At 48.6% G+C, this 26783-nt stretch overlaps 1 protein-coding gene across 3 annotated transcripts in view; it reads left to right on the top strand.

Moving 5' to 3' along the window:
• CHD7 (chromodomain helicase DNA binding protein 7) overlaps positions 1-26783 on the top strand; it is a 179188-nt gene that overhangs the window by 53648 nt on the left and 98757 nt on the right. For all 3 annotated transcript variants that reach the window (XM_059043515.2, XM_059043523.2, XM_067017044.1), the window contains exon 2: positions 5136-7005. In XM_059043515.2, coding sequence (XP_058899498.1) covers positions 5308-7005 — 1698 coding nt within the window. In that variant the 5' untranslated portion in view covers positions 5136-5307. The remainder of the gene's footprint in view (positions 1-5135; positions 7006-26783) is intronic.

Consider the following 26783-nt stretch of genomic DNA (forward strand, 5'->3'; position numbering starts at 1 on the left):
CTGAGCAACCGAAGTTAAAATTTTAGTTTTAATTAATTGAAACAGCAACACGTGGCCAGAGGCTGCCGTGTGGGACAGCACAGCCACAGCCCGGACACGTGAGCGAGGAAGAAAATGTGGTCTAGCCCGGGCTGGGGGGGGTGGGTGCCGGGAGGGGCATCATTTGGTCCATGTGGCAAACCTGGAACTGACTGGTGATGAACTGATGCTGGTAACTTGGAGGCGCTTCCTGCCTCTCTCTCTGGGACGCTGTCCGTGGGATCAATGCCTGGGCCCCGCCCCCTTCGGCGGCTGCTAGGGGCCGTGGGTGGGGGGAGTACCGTCCATAGGCCTCGTGATGGAGCTGGAAGGACTCTCAGGGTGAGGAGAAGCCCGGCCATGTGGAGCCCTTTCTCTTCTGTCCGTTCCCCTCTCAGCCGTGGGTCCTTCCCGCTCGCGATGTGACCTGTAGCCTTGAGGGTCTAGAGGCATCTCCCGGGCTGCGCCGAGGGCGGGAGGTGTGCTTTCCCGCTGCTCCACACTCCCTTGGAGATGCAGGCACAGGCTCCACCCGGTCCCGGTCCCGAGAACCCTCCTCAAGTAGTGTCACAAACCTTAGGCTCTTGGGAGGTGGAGGGGAGACAAGTAAAGAGAACAGTGCAGATCGAGCTACGGAACCCTGAGGGGGTCTTGGCGTCTACGGGGCGGGCCCCCTTTTTTACTTGCCCCACGTGTTGGGTACTTACGAGAAAACGGACAGCACCTGGATGGCATTCTACTTCCACAACCGAATACAACGTGGTTGAGCTGTAGGAAGCGTTTTGCCCACGAAATGAAAGGTGTCCTGTGTTCACCCATTTCCTTTCTAGCTTTTCAGGTCACTGTGATACCAAATTAAAACTGGGCTACACAAATGCCGTCCTACTTTAAGCAGAGCACAGTAGTTAAGCATTGTTTATGTAACCTTTGGGAAGTCAGAACTTCACTTCAAAATCTTAATATGTATTTTTGCACAACTTATTTCTTTCACCTTGGTTTGTTGTACACCCCCTGCTTTTGTCCCCAGTTTTCTGGGTGCTGTTTACTTTTGGGGGCTGCCTACTTTGCATCCTGCTTATTTCCCAAAATATTAACCAGTAGCCTCAGTATGGTGCTAATATGTGCTTGCTTCCTTAAAGTTATCGATAGTATAAGTAAAAATTTTCTTAAAAGGAAACTCTCTTCTGTTTGGTGGTTTCAGCAGTTGTTCTAGTGACTTATCTCTGAATAAATAGGACCCCGTGTAGGCCTTTCATGGGACCCCGTCTAGGCTTCACTGGTGAGTTGCCATTTCATCTATACATCTCTCCTTCGTCTCTGGGAGTTGTTCGTCATTAAAATATTTTGTTGGAGATGTTTACTGCTCTCAGTATATAAAAGGGTTTCTTCATCTGTACAATGAAGAGGGGCTTGGATTAGGAGGTCTCCAAAGGGTTGGCCGGCTCTAAATTTTCATCATTGGTTTCACGGTGAGTCTCCCCGGTGTCTCCGATGCTGTGAGCTGGGGTGTCTCGTGGTGCCTCTCTTTACCCCTGGACACACCCCCAAGCACCTTCTGAACTCAGAAGAGACTTGCCAGTAGGGTGCTGAGCGGAAGCATGTATTATGTCCTCGTTATAGGTGTCTAAACTGTTTAGTATATAATGTCACACACAGAGCGCTTGTCATCATGAATTACCAAGAAATATTTTGTAAAATGGTATCGTAAAATTTTATACCATAACCCATGAATCTTAACTTTTAATTAAAAGTTTCATCATTTACAGATGACTGTAACCTCCATGAGGAAAAAAGGGAACTTGGTTTTTGTTCACCGATATATCTCTGGCAGCTGTGGTCAGTGCCTGGCTCATAGTAGAGGCTCAGTAAATATATTTTGAATACATAAATGCTATTTGAGATTTAACTTGATTTTCATTTAAAGCCAAATCAAATGTAAATACAACTTGAATATTTATTTCCCAAGCGATAATGATGAGAATTATTTGGTAACACTGATAACTTGCATTTCTGTCTCTCCTTTTTAATCATCTGTACCTGTGCCGTCCAGTAGAGTAGCCATTGCACCCATGTGCGCCTTTTTGACTTGAAATGTGGCCAGTAGGAATCGGTACCCTGTTAAGTGTGAACTACTGGGTTTCCAAGACTCAGCACTAAAAAATGTAAACTGTCTCACCTCTATCGATGACATGTTGAAGTAATATGTAATTACTTGCATATACTGGTTTTATTTAAATAAATAAGACCAGTAAGTAAATAGATTTTATTGGTTAAATAAAATTTAACCAATAAATTGGTTTTATGGGTTAAATAAAAATGATTAAAATTAATTTCACTCTCTTGGGGGCTCCTTTTTAAACGTGGCTACTAGAAAATTTTAGACAAATATGGCTTTGATTTGATGGCTCATTGGACAGTGCTGATTTAGACACAGAAAATGTAGGTAGTGAATGTAGACCAGGGGGCAAACTCCAAAAAGGAATTTTAAATGAATATCTTTGATAGGAACAAAATTAAATGTTGCAGCTGTGACTTGGGAAAGTGGGCATTCAGATGGTCTTGATCAAATTAAAAAAGACAAAAATAAATTAATTAGATTAGCTCAGATCAGAAATATGAAATCCAGCTACCAGATGGATTCCTAGCATAGTCTCCAGCCAGAGTCTTGAGGTCAGAAAAGGGGCAGGAAGGCGGTGATGGCTGCCCCGGCAAGCGTAAGTGGTGACTGGTGACCCACTAAAGGCATAGTTTTTGGACGTCTCTGGCCGGCCTTCCCGCGACCGAGGTCGCAGCTCTGGTGGGTGACACGTTTACTGTTCCAGGTAATGCTGCCATTTTTCCTGCTGCTGGGAAATGGCCTCTTGGTGGAAGGAGCCGGGAACTGGAGACCCAGGTGTCGGGTAGGATTACTCGCAGTGAGTGTTGTGTTTTGTCCCTCCCCTGGGCCTGTGGTCAAGTTCTTTTTCCCTTTCTACTCAGCCTTATAAAGTGAGTGCCAGCTCCATGCTGCCCCTCCAGGCAGTGGACCGGGCCGTCTCCTCCCTGCGGGCTCCTTTCCCTCTGGAGCTGGCCGGGAACACGTCCAGCCCGTAGCAGTTCCTCCCGTGACACCTGCAGGGCCCTGGAGGATGAAGCCACCATTATCCTATAAAGGTCACCCAGGACAGGCAACTAGACGTTACCTTCCTTCAGCGAGTTTGAAAGGTGGTTTTGGTAAGTGGTCAGTCTGCGCGGCTGGTTCAAGTTCTTATCAAGTCCGTTCCCGTATTTATTTCCTGGAGAGCTAGAATGAGCCTTGAATAAATGAAGACTGACCGCATAGGCTTTTTAGGAGTAAATTCAATTTATAAATATTTGTTGCATTTGGCACCGGAGGTTTCGACTTCTCTTCGGTTTGGGTTTTAAAGCAGCATGTCTGTAAATAGAATGGCTTTCATGCTCACCTTACTTCCACCCGCCTGACCTCCGTTTCTGGAGAAAGTAGATCAAAAAATTCGTGGCAGTTAGCGGCAGAGGGAGGAGACCTTTGGCCTGGGCTGACAGCTGTCTCCTGAGCACTGCCGACCCGGAGACCCTCTCAGGTGTGCTGTCTGTGGTTCTGACAGCGGGCAGGAATGTTGTTTACGTGCATTTCCCGTCCCCGTACGCACGCGGGTTCTCCCCTTGCTGGGGGCGTGGGTTCTTCGCGGGGCTGGCTGCTTCCACCCCACTCCTACCCCGGCGGTCCCCATTCCTGTGGACGTGTGTCAGTGGGATTTATGGGGGGCCTGTTTGTAATATCCCTTTTGGAATTCTTCAACAAGACACTTTATTTTTTTTTTCAAGTTGGGCAGTATCACACAATGCTTCGTGTGCTTATGAAAGAGGAAAAAAAATGAGCTAAATTCCAGAGATGTTTAAGATTTCGGACATTTTTCCTATGTGAATTAGTTCTTTATTAGGTCGTTGATTTAATTAGCATTCAACAAAAACACTTTCCTGTTTTGATTGTGGAAACATTCTTTAAGTTGGTTATTTTCATCTGACACAGAATCCGTTAGTGACTGTTTGCATCAAGCGCAGAGCAGTAGTTAGTCTACACCGTGCGCTGTAAACAGGGGATGCTTGCGGGCAGGCCTGCCCGCCTTTCTGCGTACCTGCTCCGGCCTGCCTTGTCCCAGAAGAGGTCAAGGCAAGGGTGAGGGCTGCGTGGACATTTTGAACTTTATTCTGTTAAAAGTGTCAGTTTTGACCAGTTTGGGGGAAAGGTTTCTGTCTCTGCTGATGAGAATGGTCATCGTCTGGAAACTGTCCAGCTAGAGTTTTGTCCGAGGGGTCGCACGGCTCCTGGTCCGTCCCCAGAGCCCGGGGCCCTCGGGTGGATGAGGGACCTGTGATGGGACTTCCTCGGGCGGGGGTGTGTCGCTGGAGAAGGAGAGCCTGGCACGTTCCTGCTGCCAGACGGACGTTCGGAAATGATGAGTTACCGCGGCTCGCCGGCGTGCCTGCCAGCATCCCTGCCTCTGCCGCCTTCTCCTTCGACGCCTCTGTTGCCGTCCTGTAGTTGGTTGTATGTGGGCCGTAAATATCCAATTTGTACGAAATGACTGATTTTGGTATTTGTATAATCCTCTAGTCAATTTAACTAAGTTGAGCTTTTCACAGCCCTCGGTGCTGTGGCTGCTCATCTGATTACACCGCTCAGGGGAATAAGGTTAAGGGCGGGCTGTTGGTAACCAGAGCATTTCCAGGGCTTTCGAGCAGCAGATGGGCTGCTTGGCGACATTCATACATCTGCTGGCCTGCTGTGGCAGCTGCTGCCGCTTCATGTTGTGTTCTTTTGTTCTGTTCCATCCAAGAATGGAACGTGAGGAAGTGGAGTGAATGGATTAATTTAAGGTTAAGGTTAGTGTTTTGCTTGCTTTCTAAGTAACCGATCATAATAATGCTCCTGGTAGAAGCTAATGAGTTTCTCTTAAAGTGAACTAGATTTATAAAATACAGCTCAGTGAGGGGGCTAGATCAGCATTGTCGATGGAGACCAAATTCAAATGCGTACAATGCCGGCAGTTTTTATCATTTGTTCCTAATTCTCTGTTTTCTTCCTCCCTCCTCCCCACCTCCCGCTCCCCTTCTAGGACCTCTATCCAGATTTGCCTGACACTGCAGGGTCCAAGAGAATTAAAGAAATATGGAGTGACATGAAGAAGATTAGTCAAGGATTATAGGCTCTGAGGACAAACCCTCAGTGAAGTGAAGCACAGACAAGCTCCTGAGCTCTGGTCTGGAGGAGCCGTGTGTTGGGAGAAGATGGCGGATCCAGGAATGATGAGTCTTTTCGGCGAGGATGGGAACATTTTCAGCGAAGGCCTCGAAAGCCTGGGGGAATGTGGTTACCCCGAAAATCCCGTGAATCCCATGGGCCAGCAGATGCCGATAGACCAAGGCTTTGCCTCCTTGCAGCCTGCCCTCCACCATCCCAACGCGAATCAGAATCAAACCAAGTTGACCCACTTCGATCACTATAATCAGTACGAGCAGCAAAAGATGCATCTGATGGACCAGCCGAACAGAATGATGAGCAATGCCCCTGGGAACGGACTGGCGTCTCCCCACTCGCAGTACCACACCCCGCCCGTCCCCCAGGTCCCCCACGGGGCCGGCGGCGGCGGTGGCGGCGGCGGCGGCGGCGGCGGCGGCGGCGGGGGCGGCGGCGGCCAGATGGGTGTCTACCCCGGCCTGCAGAACGAGAGGCACGGGGGTCAGTCTTTCGTGGACGGCGGCTCCATGTGGGCTCCCCGGGCCGTGCAGGTGCCGGACCAGATCCGAGCCCCCTACCAGCCGCCACCGCCGCAGGCCCAGGCGGCCCCCTCGGGGCCCCCCGCGCAGGGTCACCCCCCGCACCTGCAGCAGCTGGGTGGCTACCTGGCGCGCGGGGACTTCTCCATGCAGCAGCACGGGCAGCCGCAGCCGAGGATGGGCCAGTTTCCCCCGGGCCAGGAGGGCCTCGGGCAGGGAAGCCCCTTCATCGCCGGCCCCGGCCACCTGTCGCACGTGCCCCCGCAGAGCCCCGGGGTGGCGCCGAGCCTGCGCCACGCGGTGCAGCCCTTCCACCACCACCCCCCCGCCGCTCTCCACGGGGAGCCCGTCGCCCACAGCCCCCGCTTCTCCCCCAACCCTCCCCCGCAAGGGGCCGTGAGGCCGCAGACCCTTACCTTTAGTTCTCGGAGCCAGACCGTCCCCTCACCTACTATAAACAACTCAGGGCAGTATTCTCGCTATCCTTACAGTAACCTAAATCAGGGATTAGTTAACAATACAGGGATGAATCAGAATCTAGGCCTTACAAATAATACTCCAATGAACCAGTCCGTCCCAAGATACCCCAACGCTGTAGGATTCCCATCGAACAGTGGCCAAGGACTCATGCACCAGCAGCCTATCCACCCCAGCGGCTCCCTTAACCAAATGAACACGCAAACTATGCACCCTTCGCAGCCTCAGGGAACTTACGCCTCTCCGCCTCCCATGTCACCCATGAAAGCAATGAGTAACCCGGCGGGCACCCCTCCTCCGCAAGTCCGGCCCGGAAGTGCCGGGATCCCGATGGAAGTCGGCAGTTACCCAAATATGCCTCACCCGCAGCCGTCTCACCAGCCCCCCGGCGCCATGGGGATCGGACAGAGGAACATGGGCCCCAGGAACATGCAACCGTCCCGTCCGTTTATGGGCATGTCCCCGGCGCCGAGGGAGCTGGCCGGGCACCTGAGAGCCAACGGTTGTCCCGGCGTCGGCCTCACAGACCCGCAGGCGATCCAGGACCGGCTGCTCCCTGGCCAGCAGCATCCCGGGCAGCCGCCGGCCTTCCAGCAGTTGCCAAGCTGCCCTCCGCTGCAGCCCCACCCGGGCCTGCACCACCAGGCTTCGCCCCCGCCCTCGCACCACCAGCCTTGGGCACAGCTCCACCCCTCGCCCCAGAGCGCCCCGCAGAAAGTGCCTGTGCCGCAGGTAAGGGGGCGTGGCCCTGCCCGCCCTGCCGCGTGGGGCGCAGGCGCGCGGGGCCGGCCGCGCGGGGCTCCCTCTCAGCCTCGCCAGGCGCTGCTTCGTCCCGAGGTCCTTGAGTTCTGCCGTGGAAGCTGCTCCAGCATCCCACTTGTTTTCTCTTTCTCCCTCTCTCTCTCTCTCTTTAAATTTTTTTTTTTTTTTTTTTTTTTCTCTCTCACTGTTGGCTTGTGCATTTATTCACTTTTTTCAAAAAGTCGTGACTCCTCCCGTCCCAGGGGTTGTGCTGGAGCTGAGGGTGCGTAGAAAACTAAGCGTGGGTCCTGCCTGCAAGGAGCTCTGTTCTCACTGCCAGCGGTGAGACGGACCTTGGATCTCAACGGTTTTTTCCTTCCCTTTATTCTTCTATGCTGTGCTGGCTCTCTCCCTCCCTCTGTCTCTTTCTCTCTCTCTGATTTAGAAATACACCGAGACTTGGTTTCCAGCAACGTTTTATATTTTTGTGATGGTCCCTCCCACCTCTTTTAGAAAATGGTTATTGTTTTTCCCTTGGGAAGCTACAAAATATGTTCTTCTGTAATACTTATTGGACCAGTGGTTGAATGTTAAGTGTTAAGTTGCACACTGTAGAAAATCACATTAAATGATAAACCACACAAAGCGGTCTCTAAGAGATTTGGATACCGAGTACCAAAAGCAGAAGTCCTTCTTTTCGTATGCTGGGATTTTATCCTACAGAATTTAGAAGCAGACAGATTTAGGTTTTAAGCTCTAGTACTCCCATACGCATCTTTCCATTATAAGTGTTGCCGTTTGTGCTCTAGCTCTAGGAAAAATAATGTCTGCATGTCTAGATTGTTCAGAGTGCTATTCAGAAATGTGCATTGATCTTCCACTGCGATTGCAACCCTGACCATGGATGGTACAGTGTGATCTTTAGAGCTGTAAGGCACAGTGCTTGTTCCTAATGAACCTGTAATCAATTTGGGGAAACGTGACTGATACGTGAACGTGTAAAGTGTAGTGAAAGACCATGCGTGATTATGTGACAAGTGTTCAGAGAGAGAGGAAGCACCTGTGGTGCTTGGAATTTGTCTAGGGACGTAGCCAGGGATGTGAACCGAGGGTGGCATTTCAGGTTGGGGGATGGTTCCTTAGAGGGGGCCCGGGATGCTGAATTCGCTGCAGGGCAGGGCCAGGTGGTGGAGGTCTGATCTTCTGTTGTAAAGGATTTGGACTTCACTGGGGAGCCGGCGATACCAAACTAGGCAGCGCGCGGGGATAGCCGGGGAAGCAGGAGATGAATCTTGAGCCTGTGGTCCAGGCCTGCGAGGACAGTTTGGTCCAGGGACCGGGGATTGGGGAACGGGAACAGAAGGGAATGAAGCTACGTGCAAGTAAGAGGGTCGGGTCAGGAAACAAAGCCCTCTGGGGCATCCCAGGTGGAGAGGCATTTAAGACTGGAGACTCAGAAGCTTCAGCCTTGGTGGGACTGGGGAAGTGGAGGCCAGGAAGGTCTCCTGGGGACCTCAGGACACAGGACTCGTTGGGGTTTCGGGAAGGCTGCCCTCACAGGTCCGGCACACTTGGAGATTCTCGGGAGGAGCCCCGAGGTCAGCGGGGACCCCGTGGGCCTCACTCGGCCACCGGGCCTGCGCTGCCCGGGAGAGAGCCGCTTCCCTCCTGGGGAGCCTCACCTGCAGTGATGGGAGTGGGCTCCGGAGACCGTGGACAGCGTGGAGGGGGCTGAGAAAGGGCGCCTGCCGGCTGCTGGGGCCTCGGCCCACCTGGATGGCTCCTAGGGCAGAAATGAACATGACTTAGTTTCCAGGGATTATTCTTTTCTTGCTCCTTGGCGGTTTCTCACCAAACATGGGATCTTTCCAGAGCAGTGGTCCTCAGACTTCTCCTGGTCCCAGCATCTTCTCTCCTCCCTGGAGGACAAGCACAGTTTGAAGGAGACCCCCTGTGACTGTAATCCCATCCCTGGCTGGGACTCGCTGGTCTCCTCCAGCGTTTCTTAGTTTTAAGAGCACAGATTTCTCAACGGGTGTTTCCGAGGACGAAGATGAGTAGGTGGGCGCTGGGTCCCTGAGCGCTGGGGGCACCAAGTGCATTTCCCTTTGCCTCCAGCTCCGGCCTCCCGAGCGTGCCATCATAGACACACTTGCAGCGGTTTAAGGGGCGCAAACAAGTACACTTGAGGTATCTTCACTATATAAGTTCAGTGGCATGTTTTAAACATTCCGCACGGTACCTGCTTTCTTATTTCTGCTCGCCTTTGCATCCGCTTCAGCTTTTGAAGCACTCAGTCCTGCACATCATACTAGGGGGGGTATCAAGTCTTGAGAAGAGCACAGACTTTGAAATCAGCAGAGTGTTTGAATTCCAGGTCTGCTGCTTACTAGCTTGGTGGCTTCAGGCAGCTTGACCTCTCTGAACCTCAGATTCATCATCAGGACAACAGGAAAAATAGTACCCATCTCAAAAGGTGTTGAGATTAATTAGGGTAAAATACTCACATCAAGTGACTGTGATCTCTAGCCTGTGGTGCGTACTTAAGTGTGAATTCTCCTCTAGGTTTTAGTTTCTGATCTCCTGCAACGTGAACCTTACTTTATAATTCATGTCATTTCAGATGTACTAAATACAATGTAAAATTACTTTTATTTTTAAGGAACAGGTTACATATTATGAAACATAGCCTTAGTTATGACACATTAAATTCGACTTGTGGAAATAGTACCCGCCTTTTTGCCCGTGTTGCTGGGTGTGGTGAGGATAATGAGGTAGGTTCAAAATGCTGTCACGGAATCCTAAACACCTCGTTCTCCCCGGGACTGACTCACATTCTACTCTAGCAAATAATCTATTATTATTATTATTGTTTTGCTTTATCACTACTAAAATTATTTTGCATTTCGTGTATGACCGGATGGTGGTTTGAAACCATGCTGTGCAGCAGGGAAATTACCGGATTACGTTGAAATATTGATGTAATTTGCTGAATTATCACATTCAGAGAGGCTTATTGACTTTTTTATCTTGAGTTTTTTACTTTGAAAAAAAATAGAAGTTATGCTTTTTAGATGTTTCATGGGTAGTGGACAGATAGATATTTTCTAAATTCTATCGCATGTTAAAGTATCTTTGAAGATAAGTTTCACTTTGTATTAAAGAGTCAGCAAAGGAAAATATTAGAACTGAGGCCAGAGTTCATCAGACCATATGTTCATTGTCTGGACACGGTCTTTAATGGAAGCTCCAGACTAGCCTGATGATTTGGTAAAAATTTACAGGGAAAGAGAAAACCTAGGTTCTGTTTCAACAGCTGATTAGGATAGTGGTTTCCCTTTTCATTCTCAGATCTGTTTTTCTATCTATCTATCCATCCATCCGTCATTAAATAATTTATTTATATTTTAATTTTTTCTTCCAGGTTTACTGAGATATAGTCGGCCTACAGCCCTGTATAAAGTGTGTAAGGGCTACAGCACAATGATTTGATTTACATATATCATGACGTGATTGTCACGGTAACTTTAGTGAACACCCGTCATCTAAGCACAAAATGAAAGACATAGAAAAAAACATCTCTTGTCAGGAGAACTCTTAGGATCTACTCTCTTAACAGCTTTTGTATGTAACATACAGCAGCGTTCGTTATACTTATTTTGCTGCACACTCCATCCCTGGTACTTACTTACCTTACAGCTGGAAGTCTGTACCTTTTGACCACCTTCCTCCAGTTCGCCCTCCGCCAGCTGCTGCCTCTGGTAATCACAGATCTCATCTCTTTTTCTTTGAATTTTTTGTTTGTATTTGAAGTACAATTGACCTACAACACTGTGTGAGTTCCTGTTACACAACACAGTGCTTTGATATTTCTATACCTTTCAAACTGGTCACCACAGTGAGTCTACTTACGATATGTCACCATACAAAGATATTACACAATTGTGGACTCTGTTCTCCACACTGTACATTTCACACCTATGACTCATTTGTCTTGTAACTGTAAGTTTGCACCTCTTAACCTCCCTCACCTATTTCTCTTCCCCTCCCCTCCAGCAGACACCTGTTTGTTCTCTGTGTCTGTGACCCTGTTTTCTGTTTAGTTACGTTTGTTCACTTGTTTCGCTTTTCTAGATCCCACACGTAAGTGGAGTCCTACAGCGTTTGTCTTTCTCTGCATCTCAGACCCTTTCATGCTCCTAAGAATTACTGGTGACTCCAAAGAGCCTTTGTTTATGTGGACTTTGTGTGTTGGCATCTGATGTCTTAGACATTTAAACTGAGGACAGTTTGAAATATTTGTTACTCATTTTTAAAATCAGTAAAAATAATAAACCATTATGCATTAACATACATCACAGTTTTAACGGAAAAGCAGCTGTTTTCCAAGACGACAGAACATGAACGGCGTTGTTTCACGTTTTCCGAAACGTTGGATTCTAATAGCCGCTTCTGCGTGCGGTCTGCAGGAGCCTCTGGCCAAGCCCGTGCACGCCTGGAGAGAAGGAGAGTGAGAGGTGGGGAACATCTCCGGGTCCTTTTGAAAAACGTTTCTGACCTCGCCGGCCCCGCACTCTGAGAGCCAGCGGTGCGGAGGCGGGAGCGTAGGTCTCGGAGCCTGCAGTTCCTGAGCCGGAGAACCGGCAGCTGATTTCTCACCCCCACAACCTCGGGCAGGTTCCTTAACCTCCGGGCCCTGGCTGCATTGTCTCCACAATGAGGGGCGATACACCTTCCTGGTTGGAGGCATAGAGAGATTAGCAGGAACGTCTCTCAGAATTTAACATGGTGTCAGACACGCGGTGGGCACTCAACAATGATCCGTTATCATCGGGCAGATGTTTACGGTTGCCTGTCGCAGAGTTTAGGAAATCATCTCAAGCACTTGTCCCAGTGTTCAGCACGGTCAGAGTTGTTGCACTTGCTTCCCTTGGCCGCTGGGAGCAGTTAGCAGACACTGAGGCTCCGCGCCCTGCTCCCTGGGAGAGAGGAAGGGCTGCTCGGGGCAGAGGTGGCGCCGGCAGCCCCTGGAAGGCGCGGCACGGAGCTGAGCTCGCGCGCTTGGGGGCAGCGCCCGGTCCGGCCTGGGAGGGTGTGCTGGGGCAGGCGGTGGCTCTGCTGAGCTGTGAAGCGTCAGCTGAGTTGAGAGGAGGACGCGCCTAGGCGGAGGAGGAGAGAGGTGAAGGCTTGGCAGCCATGAGGGTGAAGGGGGCGCGCCTGGGCCCCTGCGTGTCCCTCAGTGTTACTGGCATGTGGGGCCAGGGCCTGGGGGACCCCTCTGCAAGACGCTCCTGCCAGGCCCCGGGTCCACGGGTGCACCGCAAGGACGTGGAGGGACCCGGCACCGTCCTCGGGAGCAGGAAGAGAACGGAGAGCGGAGCCAGGTGGACGCCAGCGGGGACCCCGCCTGGAAGGAGCGCTCAGCGCGTCGCCTTATTGGAAGAGCTTGTCTAAGGAGGGGGACTGGTTGCGTCGAGGCTACAGGGGAATTTCTGAGTCGCTGAATAACTCATCCTCCTCAGGCCTACGCAGGTGTAGGTAGATTCATGGCTTACGCTCTCAGACGGGCAGATCCGGGTGGGCTTTTTAGGATCTGCACTACTGTGTCCTTGGATTAAGCGTATTTGGGGTGTATTTGTGCTCCTCTCATTGACTTGGCCCTGAAATGCGGTCATGGTGAAGCAGGACAGAAGCAGAAAGCGGTTTCGAAGGACCCCTAAGATTGAGGCGATGGGTAGCAATTCCTGTGTCCTAATTTTCCCCCGGAGATGAAAATAAAACCGATCCAGAAGAATCAGTGGTGCAGCTTTTCCAGTCCTCTGTCTTTCCGTGGTGTGTTAACGAATATCGTTAAAAAATAGCCTTCCTGGGAAAACCTTTTCCTGGTAAATCTCAAGTAGAGAAATCGTCTCGGTTCACCCGGTAAATATGGAATTGCAGACACGAGCAGAGTAACTGGCAACGACCAAATACATTTTTATGGAAAAATCAGGCACGCATCTTATGCCGCATTTATGCAAAGTGTGCCCAGAAGTAGGGAAGAGGGCCTTTTGAATCGAGAGTAGATGTATCTCTCTGAATACTACTCCGGACAGACTTACCCTTTCACACCCCTGAGGACGTCTGGTGGAGATGGGGAAGCAGATCGTCTCTGAAGAAAACCCAGTGTGGAGCTAAGTGGCTCCCAGGGGCCGTGGTGAGTGTGGCCACGTTCAGGGACAGGCGCCCGCGGTCAGACCCGGCTGGAGCAGCTGCCCCGCGGCACTGTGTGTGGGCTGGGCCCTGCTCTCCCACGTGCCGGACTTCAGGACATCGTGGGTTAAGGCCGCCTGTGCCTCCCCGATTGCTCTCGACTTCCCCGGTCCGTGAGGCGCCCCCAGAGCCTCCTGTTTTTCACGAGGACTGAAGACGTCTCTTCTGACCACCTCTGTTGGTATACATCTCCGCTCAGTGAGCACTGCCCTGCATTTCCCTCGAGCATAGCTGGTTTATCCAGAGGGCAGCGTTTCGTTTCGGTGGGTTAAAATGGAAAATGCCAAGTGTAGACTTAGAGCAAAGAAAAGCAGTCTACTCCATCTGTCCTTTCACCCCACTGTCCGAAAGCATGAAATGAGCCGAATACTAAACGTTAGCCTTGCGTCTTAGTGGCTTTTATTTTGAAAAAAAGGGTATATTGCTTCCTGTGACCGTCAAAAAATGTTGTAGGTAATCAGTTCATTTTAAAATTTACTTTCGAAGCCTGCATATTAACCATCTGCTAGGTGTCCCAAGGAGCCAGTGGGTTTTCTTAACTTTTAAGAAGCCACTTTTAGATACTGCTTTTTAATCTTGTAACTTGGTTGCCTTCGCTCAGCTCCATTAAAGAAACATTTATCGAGTGCCTGTTATGTGCCGTGCACTGTGTTAAGGACAGAGATTGGTGGTGTGATGGAAGGTGGGGAGGAGGTCAAGGCCTTCACTGAGATGGGCAGGGGATGTTGTTATTGAGGTATGACCTGGCCCTCATTTCTTTGTGTGCCTACTATGTTGCAGACCAGTGCTGTGCAACTGAAATACAATGGGAGCAGTGAATGCAAGGCACGTGTGTTATTTTAAATTTTCTAGTAGCCACCTTCAGAAGAAAGAAACTACACATTAGTATCGTATATTTAATTAACCAAATATATCCAGGATATTCCAACACATAATCAGAATAAAAAGACATTTTACACAGCTGTTTGAGATCTGGCGTATACTTACGGGCAGAGCCCATCTGCGTTTGTATCTGCATAAGGCAAGCCAGTAGCCCCATGTGGCTGGTGGCTGCCATATTGGACAGCGCAGAGCTACACTCTTTCCATAGCCGTGGCTTCTGATTCTTTTGGAAAACAAGTCAGTGTAAGCAAGACTAATGCACATATAAATAAATTGAAAATTGTTCGGTCTAATGGCAACAGTCAACCTCCAGCACAGGTGTTAGCACCCTCATTGTAATGTTGGGAAATTAGTAGCATTTTTTAATATGTGAACAATACATGTATTGTTGGAGGGGTGTGTGTGTGTGTGTGTGTGTGTGTGTGTGTGTGTGTGTGTAGTATCAGTATCGGTTCCTGAAAAGGTAGATTATCAAAGTGAAATTTCATTTGTTTAGATTTCAAAGAAGGCTTTCTATTTTCTTGTGGGGGAAAAAAATAACATTTTTCTCAGAAAGGTGGATTACAGCCATTTTCAAGATTTTAGATTTTGGATACTTTTAGTAGTTATTTACCCCCCGCGCCGCCCCCCTCCACCCCCCAGCTCAACCTTTCTTTGCCCCTCTGTCTCTGAAGCTTGTTTCTTTATGAGATTGGTCCTCCAAGGACGAGGGAGAAAGCCTTCATTTTCACTCTTACACGTGCACTGCCACGTGCCCCTGCCGGCCCCCTGCACTCTTTTTTCCTTTCACCTGATTATTCTCTGCTGCTTTTTCTTCTTCGTTTTATCAGTGGTTCAGAAAGGCGGTCTCTGGCACTGCAGAGCGATAATTGGGCTGGGGGAGGAGAATTGGGAAAAGGCTCAGGGGGACAGTTAAGGGAAAAGCATCGCTGGACCTAACTTGGAGAATTTATCTTAATCTTGCTATCTAATATTAGTCTCCATTCTCTGTAGTTACAGCTGTCAGTCTGTAGATAATCTCTAAGTAACCACAGGGAGATGGCCTTCATTCTTCCTTTGTTACTGAATACAGCTCTTTATCAGCCAAGGAAGTCAGTAGCAAACTTTTACTTGCGCTTCTGCCTTGCAAAACCTTAATAGGTGATGGTGCGTCACCACGAGTGAGGTTTCCGTTTTTCTTCGCTTAGTGTAAAAAACATAGACCTTCTAGGGGCTGGGCCATGGTACTGTGTCAAGGTACTAGTGGAGAACTTAAACGAAGTTGGCAAAAGGCCAAGAAATTGGCACCATTTTAAAAAGTCAAAAGTCAACAGAGGGGCTTCCCCGGTGGCGCAGTGGTTGAGAGCCCGCCTGCCGTTGCAGGGGACACGGATTCGTGCCCCGGTCTGGGAAGATCCCACGTGCCGCGGGGCGGCTGGGCCCGTGAGCCGTGGCCGCTGCGCCTGCGCGTCCGAAGCCTGTGCTCCGCAACGGGAGAGGCCACAGCAGTGAGAGGCCCGCGTACCCACCCCCCCCACCCCCCATCGCCCACAAAAAAAAAGTCAACGTAGATACAGAGGCGCTTGTGATTCTGCTGCTTGTGTCCTGGTCTGGATTGAATGATGAGAGAGATGGTCTGGGAAGACTGGGTGGTATTTCCTTAATTCTTCTTTTAATGATTGAATCAAAATCAGCACCCAGGAAGTCATTTGAAGGAAACACGCCATTTTGATGCCCATTCGCGAAGAGCATGATACTTCTCGTCTGCTTTGTAGCGTTTTTGGTCTGCTCTCTGCTGCCTTCTGTGTTTAGTTTAACTCTAGATAATTCTGTACTGCTGATTTCAGGAGAATTCTTAGACTTGAATGCTAACTGGGTGAAAGCAAAAACAGTTGTTTTAAGTTGTAAGTAAGAGGTACTAATCTCAAGAGCATTTTTGTTTTGTTTGTTTGCTTTGGCTGTGGGCATAAAGAGTTGGAGAATATTGAAGGCAGTGCAAGTGGTGATGTTGGAAAAACCTTGTCAAGAGTTTCTCCAGTGATGTCAACTTGTGCTCTCCTGCCTTGTCATGGGCTGGCCGGACAGGTGTGCAGCCTTAGCGTAAGAATGCCACCCTCGTCCTTTGGTGGGCTGCGAAGTCCCTGCCTCTTGCTTATCGTAGTGGGTCAGGAGCATCTCAGGTTGGATTTCCCTGAGATGCTAGTGGATAGGCAAGGACTTTCAGATCATCCTTTTCCCAGAACTTTAATAAAGTTATATTTCTGGATGTACTTTTAAATGAAGGGACAAGGGAACCCTCTTGCACTGTTGGTGGGAATGTAAATTGATACAGCCACTATGGAGAACAGTATGGAGGTTACTTAAAAAACGAAAAATAGAACTACCATCTGACCCAGCAATCCCACTACTGGGCATATACCCAGAGAAAACCATAATTCAAAAAGACACATGCACCCCAGTGTTCACTGCAGCACTATTTACAATAGCCAGGTCATGGAAGCAACCTAAATGCCCATCGACAGACGAATGGATAAAGAAGTTGTGGCACATATATACAATGGACTATTACTCAGCCATAAAAAGGAACGCAGTTGGGTCATTTGTAGAGACATGGATGGATCTAGAGACTGTCGTACAGAGTGAAGTAACTGAGAAAGAGAAAAACAAATATCGTATATTAACGCATATATGTGGAATCTAGAAAAATGGTACAGTTGAACTGGTTTGCAGGGCAGAAATAGAGACACAGATGTAGAGAACAAACATATGGGCACCAAGGGGGGGAAAGTGGTGGGGTGGTGGTGGTGGTGTGATGAATTGGGAGACTGGGATTGACATATGTACACTAATATGTATAGAGTAGATGACTAATAAGAACCTGCTGTATAAAAAAAATAAATAAATAAAAATAAAATAAAATAAATGAAGGGGCAGTATATAGACTTAAAGTTCTCTTTTTAAAAATATTTATTTTATTTATTTATTTGGTTGTAACGGATCTTAATTGCAGCAGACGGGCTCCTTAGTTGTGGCATGTGAACTCTTAGTTGCGGCATGCATGTGGGACCTAGTTCCCTGACCAGGGATCGAACCCGAGCCCCCTGCATTGGGAGTGTGGAGTCTTAGCCACTGCACCACCAGGGAAGTCCTAGACTTAAGAGTTCTTACTGACTATGGTGATACTTGACATTAAAGTTCAATTTTTAGGTCACACCTCTGGATAGACTTTTCTAGTCTGAACATTCTCTTTAACTTAGAAAAACACCGTATGCAATTGTGGGATTATTCAGAGTTGTGCTGTGTTTGTTTTCACTGTCAATGTGGAAAACACCTCAGAATGTCAGCCTGAAGCGATGGCTGGACTCTAATAACCACCGTGGAGGTGGCTGGAAATAGGCATTGGGGACTTAGGAGAACTTACCTTAATCGTGACATTTCCCTGTTGCTCTCCCTTCTCTGGAGTTGCCGCTGTAAATCTCCAGGTGGTCTGTGAGTGGCCGTGGAGCGCCGTGGCACGGGGGGCAGTGACCTGGTGTGACGCCCTAGCGTTGCTTTAACTCGGCCCAGTCACCCCTAAGCGAACGCCGCTTCCGGCGGCTCCGGCGCTGCAAGAAGGACATTTTCACAGAGGAAAGCTGGTGAAACGCGTGGAGGCACACCGTGGATTAAAGGAGATAAGTGAGAGTTCTTCAGGGGAAAAGTTTGGTGATTTGGTGAAAAGTTAGGTAGTATTTTATTTTTACAGTTCTCTGAATATCTGATATCCTTTTCACTTTGGCGGTCGTCCCCCAAACTCCGGGGAGGTTAACGGAGCACATGGCCATACTTCACGCTGGGGTCAGAGGCCACAGTTGCTCGACTTCTGACTCAGCCAGGCGTCCCTCTTACTTTGAAACGATGGTAGAAGACTTAGCTTAAGGCAGGAAATATTCCAGGGTCTGATTTTGGAAAAGGTCTAGTCCTTAGAGCCGAGCTTAAAGCTCACAGCTTTAGGTTTTGCAAGGAACTTAAATTTTAAAAAATCAATATTTTCGGGCTTCCCTGGTGGCGCAGTGGTTGAGAGTCCGCCTGCCGATGCAGGAGACACGGGTTCGTGCCCCGGTCCGGGAAGATCCCACATGCCGCGGAGCAACTAAGCCCGTGAGCCATGGCCGCTAGGCCTGCGCGTCCGGAGCCTGTGCTCCACAACGGGAGAGGCCACAACAGTGAGAGGCCCGCGTACCGCAAAAAAAAAAAAAAAAAAAAAAAAAAATTAATATTTTCATATAAGTAAGGTCTCTAATCTACGGTGTCATTGGTGAAGGGAAAAAAAAAAGGAAGAAACTAGTCACTTACAGAGTAAAAATGAGCCAAATTGTAAGATTGGTTTTAACGTTTCCCTTGTTACAGACTTGAGTGGAAACCCTTTCAGCGCTGTGCCGCGTTAGATGCTAGCATAATAATTCATATTAAATATAAATATAGTTCCAAGAATAAGTTAATGGGAAGAGGTGTCCGTTTACTTGTTTCATTTAGAGTGTCTCTCCTCATTGTTTAGACGCCTCGCGCCTGCTCTTGGGTCCAGTGGCGTCACTGGGCTCTGCGTCTCTGCTGGCAGGAGGTAGCTGAGGGGACAGGGGCACGTGGCAGAGCCGTGGAGACCTTGGGTTTTAGGGCACAGGAACTGCATTGGAGTCTCGCTCTTCCGGTGTTTTGCTTGGCAAAGAGTTTGACTTGGTAAAAAAAAAAAAAAATTGGATACGTCCCTTAACCTTAGTTTGCTGAGGATAGTAATTGTACCAATTGCACAAGATATTTACGAGGATTAAAGGAAGTGAAGTTTGGCTGTGAAGTTTTAGCGCAGCGCAGGACACGCGGTGGGTCCTCAGGGAGTGTTAACTGTTATATTATAACTTTTGTAAATGTGGTTGTTGAAATGAGCTCTTGGAATTTTTCTCCCCTTTTCTACTCTTAACCATAAAGTAGAAAAACATTCCCGTGTTGTGTAAAATAGAACATCATTATCTCAGTGCCCTAAAAACCCATGTATCAGATTCTCCATTGGGCAAACACAAATTCATAATAGTTTTAAGGCGGTGGGGGGGGGCAAAAATTGCTATCATGCTACTGTATTTCTTTTTAATTGAATCTCTAGGAAATGGGATACTCTAGATAAAATACGAATTTCTTTCTCGGTGTTCAATTTCTTCTCAGTTTTAACCAAAGCGAAAACCATCTCTTCAGCGTTTAGCAACTTGAGGCTGCAGGGGTGAAGCCAGCATCCTGTTTTGTGTTGCGAGGGAAGTTGGCTGGCGTTCCCTCCAGCATCCAAGAGGTTAACCCGCGAACTCTGTTTACACCTATATATAGTCGGTCTTGACTTGGTTAAATATAAATCTAAAGTTACAGCTGTTAACCACAGATGCAGCAATCCACTTCATCCGGTCGTCCTGGCTGGCATCTTGCTGTGTCTTCACCGTGGGTTCTCACACACCTTGAGCTGAAACTGCAATGCTGGATTTGTTTGGTGAGCGGGTTCCTGGGCAAGTAGCACTGCCCGCAGTTCTGAACCCACTTGGTTTGTGAGGGTCGAACCACTCTATTGTTTCCTTTCCTAATCTTTTTCTTTTTTTTTTTTTTTTCTTTAAAAAGTGACTTCATGTTTTAAAGTGAGACAGTCAAAAAAGAGAATAGTTTGTTGTAGTTTGATTTAGTAGCTCAACTTTACAACCCTTGCCAAAGAAAAGGTGATTCACATTTTTGAGTATGTGAGGTCTACAGCTTTGGAAACGATCTTTATGCAACTCGTAACACTGTTGCCCCTCTTTGAAGTTTGCTGCTTGGAGCTCTGGCTCTTTAGAGCTGGCAGAGGCTGGAGCCCGAGTATTGTTCTGTAGGAAAGGTCACAGTTGCGTCTTTGCTCCTGTTTGCAGATGAGGGAAGGGGCCCTTTGGCTTATCATCTTCAAACTGTATGTACCGTGGGTTTTTGTGTTTTAAAAAAATATTGGTTGAAAGGCGAGATCGGAAAAAGGTAAGTGGAAAACCTCTTATTTATTGTCTAATGTCCAGATATAATGTGTTTCTCAAATATCGCGTGTGGGGTTTGTACATACTACTTTTCTGAACCTCAGTCTACAATCTGTGTGTAAAATGAAGCGCTCCCTTCACATTATGGAAATACTAGAGGGTGGCTGCAATCCAGGCCGCTCATGTACTTTCGTTTAATTCAATGTTTAGGGGGAAAAAAACTCCTCTCAATATACTTAGCTGTGTACTGAAGTTTGTCAGAAAGTATCTAGTGTTTTCCAAATTACTTTTTTTAGAGAACGTTTGCCATGTTTTTGGATGTCACACAGTAATGTGCCTGTAGACAATGTACAGCCTAGTGCTGTCTGAACTTGCCGAGGTGGTGAGGTTGGTCCTTGTTTGCTCTGGTATGGAAGCCACCAGCCACATGGGGCTCCTGAGCATCTGAAATGAGGCAAGTGAGACTGAGGAATTGACATTTTAATTTAATTTAATTTTAGTTAATTTAAGTTTAAATAGCCATATGTGGCTAGTGACATAACATGTCGGACAGCTCGGTGTGTATAACCAAATAAGACCAATTATTTAAATCGCAGGAAAATAAGAGGTAACGAGTAGACCTAGGAAAGACAGTGTTTCGTTGAGTGCATAGCCAGCATAAGCTTTGTATTTCTACTGTTGTTCTCTCGCCTCTTAACCGCGTGGGCCCCGCTAGATAGAGGATACAGTGAATGACCCACCCGTGGTAACGCCGACCCAGTTCGCCTCATTATTTTGGGGGTAAATCTTTGCTGCATACCAGCCAGTTGTCGCTTATCACAGCGTACTCTCTTTAGTAATGTGAAGAGAGTGTCTCGTTTTAACACGTAAGTGATCTTCCAGAAAGTCGTTGTTTAAACTTCTTCCAAAGTCATCCTGGTCACAAATACTTCATATAAAATGTTTGATAGTACTTGGTTTCATAAGTTGAAAAGCTGTTATTACAGGTGATAAAATCGATGTTTTTCTCCTCGAAAAAGATTTTTCACAATTGGATATTAAGTTCAGTCTCCTCATTCCTGGAAGAAGAAATTTCAAAACGCTTTCTCCAGTGGGTGCCAGCCGTGTCCTGCTCGTTGGCCTCCCAGGCTGTGCTTTGCACGTCTCCGGGTCGGCGTGGGCGCCTGTGTGGATCTCTCAGTCAGAAGGTTCTTGGCCTTTATTTGGCATTAAAGACAAGCAGAGAAACTTTAGTTGTTATAAGATGTTATTTTAGGGTGAATTAGTCCTATATTAAGATTGATATTGTTGTTCCCCGATTTTCCAAAGTATGATTAGTGGCAGAGGGTAAACGGAATTAATAGAAATTTAGGTTATAGCCCTTAGCCGATATTTTTCCGAAAAGGATTTGAGACATTTTGACAAAAGTGTGCGCGTGTGCGTGTGTGTGTGAGACATAGAAACAGGAAATCAGGTTCTGAAATGGAGAGCAAGGAAATATGCTAACTGTGGCCCTGGCTGCTGGGCTGAGGGCCCTGGTGCGGGTGCGGAGGAAAGCAGGGAGGGTGGATCGGCCTCTTCATCAGAAAGAAGGAAACTGTTTTTACCCCCCTCAGAGATTTTCTTTTTTTTTTTTTTTCCTGGCATGAAATCCTAAGAGAAATTGTGCTTGGTGTATTTTATATGTAGGAGGTGTCGACAGGCATCACAAATACTTTTCTTGACAAGAGTAGTTTCACAACACATGCAGAAATAATCTTGGGTTTTTTATTTGTTTTTCATCTGCTAGTTCCTTCCTTGGCCCTGGATGATACTGTCCGAGGGAGTAGCTCTCAGGGCTACAAGGCGATAAGGCTGTCCTGTGAGGGCCGCCTTGACCTGGCCCAGGTGGTGTATCCCAGAGAGCCTGCTCCATGCAGCCTGCGGGCCGAGGATGTCCGAGGTGACGGGTTGCACGTCTTAGGCAACCTCCCTGGGACTTCGGGTCTGTTAATTAGGTCACGGATAGACTCTTGACAGAAGATAATTTGACAGTTCTTTAGGTCATCAAGAGTCTAAATTATTGTGAATATATTTAATGCCACTGAATTATTATTCACTTTAAAATAGTTAATTTTATATCTGTGAATCTCAACTCAATTAAAAAAAAAAAGAGTCTAAAATACTAATTTTGTATATTACTGGTGGAGAGCCAGAGCCCTGTTCTTTGGAAACTAGATTATTGGGTTATCGGGTGAACATTCCATTTTGAAAGTTGGGTTCCCAGTAGGCATTGTCACCTGGTTGGAGATCTCTCACCTGCTGTTGGCATTTGGGGCCGTAAAAATGCTTACGGGTAAAATCCAGGATTTCCTCTAGAAACAAAGTCAGTCCTTCATTAAGCAGTTGATCAAGACCCCAGAGCAACTCTGCCTCATGAATTTTCTGGGGGATGGAAGTGTCTTCTGCACTGTCCATTACGGTAGCCTGTAGCCACGTGTGTTTATGAACATTTGAACTGTGGCTGGTGAGACGGAGCAACTAAATTTTAAATTTTATTTAATTTTAAGCAATTTAAACGCCCCATTTGGCTGGTGACTCCTGTATCCAGCAGCACAATTCTAGAGTCATAATCGATAGAGTAGAGGTATTCAACGTTTTTTGGTCCCCTAAAAGAATTTTGAAACAAAAAAAACTTTTAAAGTTCTAATTTCATTTTTCAATTCAAACAAATACGTTAAATTGTGTCGGTCTGCATGACCGTCACCGCTAAACAGGCATTTGCCCCCTCTGATATTTCTTCCTTAAACTCTTTGCTGCTGAGGAGACTCCCCCTTGGGAGCTGACACTGAGCAGAAAACCTGAATAAAGTAAAGGGAGCAAGTCTCATAAGCATCTGGTGCAAGAGGGTATAGCCTGTGCAAAGGCCCTGAGGCAAGAATGTGCTTCGGATGCTTGAGGGGCACAAAGAAGCCAGTGTGTTTGGAGTGGAGGGGAGGGAGAGAGTGTGAGGGAGTGATAGGCGCTTCGGTTAGAAGAGTGAAAGGGGGTCAGATCAGGTAGCATATTGTGGGCTGTGGTGAGGAGTTTGAATCTTACTGTGAGTGAGATGGAAAGCTGTCGCAGGATTTTGAGCATGAGAGTGGCGCCATGTGTTGTGTATTTTAGCAGGCTCACTCTGCTGTAGGAGGACTAGATAGGAGGGCATATGTGGCCCCACAAGGGGACTGGTGATCGGGCAGGATGCACTGGTGGCCTGGACTAGGGGCTGGAAGTGGGAAGTGACAGTTTTGCTGACGGATTGGAAATGGGGTTTGAGAGAGAGAGAGAGCCCTCGAGGTTTTGACTCGAGCAGTCAGGAGATCTGGAGATGGCAGCTTAGGGCAGAAAACTCAAGTTTGGTTTGGACATGTTAATTTGGAGATGCTTCTAGACTCCAGTGGAGGTTTCAGATAGGTAGCTGGCTATGGGAATCTGGGGAGGAGTTTAAGAGTTACCATTGTATAGGTGGTATATGCTGCCATAGGCCTCGACGAGGTCATTTAGAGCAGACGGTTAGAAGAGAAAAGTGAGGCTAGGGCTTTTGTGCAGCCCATTGTTAATCCCCTAGACTAGAGCAGAGGATCCGGGAAAGTACCGTGAGAAGGACAGACCACCGCCAGGTGCACGTCCTGGATTCCAAGCGGGGAGGGACGGTTGCCGGGAGGGAGCCATGCATGGTGTCAAATGCTCTTCACTGTGAGGTCCAGTGAGACGAGGACTGAATCTTACCAGTTTTCAGTCTTAAAGGTCAACCCTTTTCATATCCTTATATGCTTCTTGCCGACATCACTCTTTTTTTCAGTTGTTAAATTTTAGCAGAATTCTGAATTTGAGGTAGCAGTTCATCTAGAGGTGTTATAACAACACTTGGCGGCTGCCATGTGCCGGGCTGCGTTGGCTCCTGAGGTACAAAGGTGAATAAGAGAGGCCCTTGTAAACTTCCCAGACTTGTAACATTAAGAGAGAAGGTATGTAAAAATTTTAGTTCAGCGCAAAAAAGAACGAACCCGTGTGTGCGTGTGTGTTGGGGGGTAGGGGGTGTCCTGTGGTGTTGCTTGAATTGATTGACAAGATAAGCATTTCTTCTAAATCTCATGTTTCATCTTTACAATGAAAGTGAAGTTGGGGGGCTTCCGGGGTGGCGCAGTGGTTGAGAGTCCGCCTGCCGATGTAGGGGACGCGGGTTTGTGCCCCGGTCCGGGAAGATCCCACATGCCGCAGAGCGGGTGGGCCCGTGAGCCGTGGCCGCTGCGCCTGCGCGTCCAGAGCCTGCGCTCCGCAACGGGAGAGGCCTTCGTACCACAAAAAAAAAAAAAAAAAAAAAAGAAAGTGAAATTGGCAGTCCACTCAGATGTGTGTTTTGCTTAGCTATTTGATCATTTAACTCCCCCTTCACCCCAAACCCTTAAGCAAAAATTCTGATGATTAAGGAAGATGTGCTTTGGGGGTTACTTTGAATCCCTGTTGGCTGCTTTGGGGACATGCTTAAGCTGGTGGTTTTGTGACGTTTCTACTCCATAACCTTGTAATCAGAAATTTCCTTAACGTCTAGGTGTATGTTTCTGTTGGGTAAAATCAGTACAATCTTCAGAAGACCTAATTAGGCAGGGCCACTAGAATTCCTCCCGAGGACTGGGTTTCCCATTGGTCAAGATGGGAGGTTCTGGCTGGCGCATCGGACAAGGAGTGAGCGCTGCAGGGCCCCGCCCCCTCCTCCTACATCAGGGAGGAGCCGTGCGAGGGGCCCATCTCCCCGGTTCTTGGCTTGTCCTTCACCAGGCTTCTGGGTCGGCCTGTCTCATGTCCTCACAGACCCTGCAGGTGCTTTTGAAGAGCTCCTTCTGCAACCGCAGATCTTCTTCTACCTGCTGCCCTTTCTCTCCCTGCCAGACACAGTGAACTGATTCTAGTTCACCCCAGGACTCCTGGTCCAGAACATTCACCTGCAGTATAGAGATCTGTAATGTCTTTTCTCACCCCACCGTCCGTGGCAGCTGTGCGATCACTCATCTCGGGCGTGGGCGCAGAGTGGAAGAGCAGCGTCCTGGTTCCCTCACTTACGAGCTGTGTGACCTCGGGTGAACTGCGTAGCTTCTCTGGGCCTCAGTTTTCTCATCTCTGCAGTAGGGATCATACTAGTACTTGTCTGACACTGTCATTAGGAGGATTAAGGGAGACCACACACGTGGTGTGCTCAGAATCGTGCCCGGCGCATGGTCTGCGCTCTCTAAGTGGCTGCTGCTGTTAATGCCTCATCATTATAACTACTCCTGTGACTCTGTTTTTGCTAGAGTATTTGACGGGGTATTTTCTCTCTCGCCCCCGCTGTGTTCTAAGGTAGGTGAGGGTTCTTGTCCGTCACCTTCTGTGTCGTATTCCCAGTGCGGGGCACGTCCAATGCGTGACGCCCCACGACAGAGCCTGGGAGAGAAGAGGCTCTGTAGGGGGGCAGGGGGTGTGGGGAGAATGGTATCGAGGGACCCCACCTGCCGGAGGAGGTGCCTTCTGGGCCGAGTTGCCCCTGCTGGTGCAAGGCAGCCAGATCCGAGGGTCACAGGGCAGCCGCCTGGAGGACTCTGGGGAGGGTGGGCAGGGAAGACAGACGCCGGGGGCGGGGGGGCGGCAAAGAAGCTGAGGGCTGCCCTGGGCAGCGCTGTCCCCTGGGAACCGGATGTGAGCCCCAGGTGTGGAGTAAAATCGCCTCCTTGTCACGTTAAAAAAGCAAAAAGAAGCAGTGGAGTCCATTTAGGTGTATTTAATGTACTATATCCAAAGTAGGGTTTCAGCGTATAATAATTGACTATCCTTTCAACACACGATATCTGATACAAAGATATTAACGGGCCGGTTCACACGTTTTCCCCTAATTCTTTGAGCTCTGGTGTGACTTACACTTGGAGCCCCTCTCAGGTCAGGCCTGCCACGTGTCCAGTGGCCGCCGCCTTGGACGTCACAGGCCTTGGGGAAAGGTGGGTGGGAGGTGTCAGGTGTGGGACGAAGGCAGCGGTGGTGTGCGTAGGGGGCGGCGTGTGTAGGGGGGCGGCGTGTGTAGGGGGCGGGGAGGGAGAACCGGGCCACCGCGTTGCTCGCTCGCTGAACCAGGGGAGTGGCGGCCTCGCAGGTAGGTGGAAGACATCAGCAAAAAGAGCACAAGGTTTTGGGGTGTGTTTGTTCCAGCAGTAGAGGGCCGGAAGGTAAGATGGTGAGTGAGGTTCTGGAGCTTGAGGTCCACACAGGTCATCGGGCTTCATGGTGACGGAGCCTAGTCTAGGGTCTTTATGACCTTGGGGCCTGGGAACTGAGACTAGAGCTCCTTAAACCCAGCGCAGACCCCTGGGCCATCCACGCCTCCAGCCGGCTCCAGGCCTCTCTTCCTGGGCTTCAGCGGAAGACAGATGATCTCCCCCACCCCTCTCGCGAGATGGGCTGTGGTCAGAGCGGAAAAAGAGAAGCAAGCGTGGGGCAGAATTTGCAAACGTGCCTCAACCTTCCATCTAAAGCAGCTCAAATATTTCACAGTTCAGAGTCATTCGAATTTTTTAAATTTACATAGAGGAAAATTAAAAGCCGTCTTAGATAAAAATATATGATCACTATAAGTTCAGCAATTGCAGGAAAATGTCTGTAGCTTTTTATTTGGGGAGGTCA

This window comes from Kogia breviceps, chromosome 17, assembly GCF_026419965.1.
Source record: "Kogia breviceps isolate mKogBre1 chromosome 17, mKogBre1 haplotype 1, whole genome shotgun sequence".
NCBI classification, from domain to species: Eukaryota; Metazoa; Chordata; class Mammalia; order Artiodactyla; family Physeteridae; genus Kogia; species Kogia breviceps.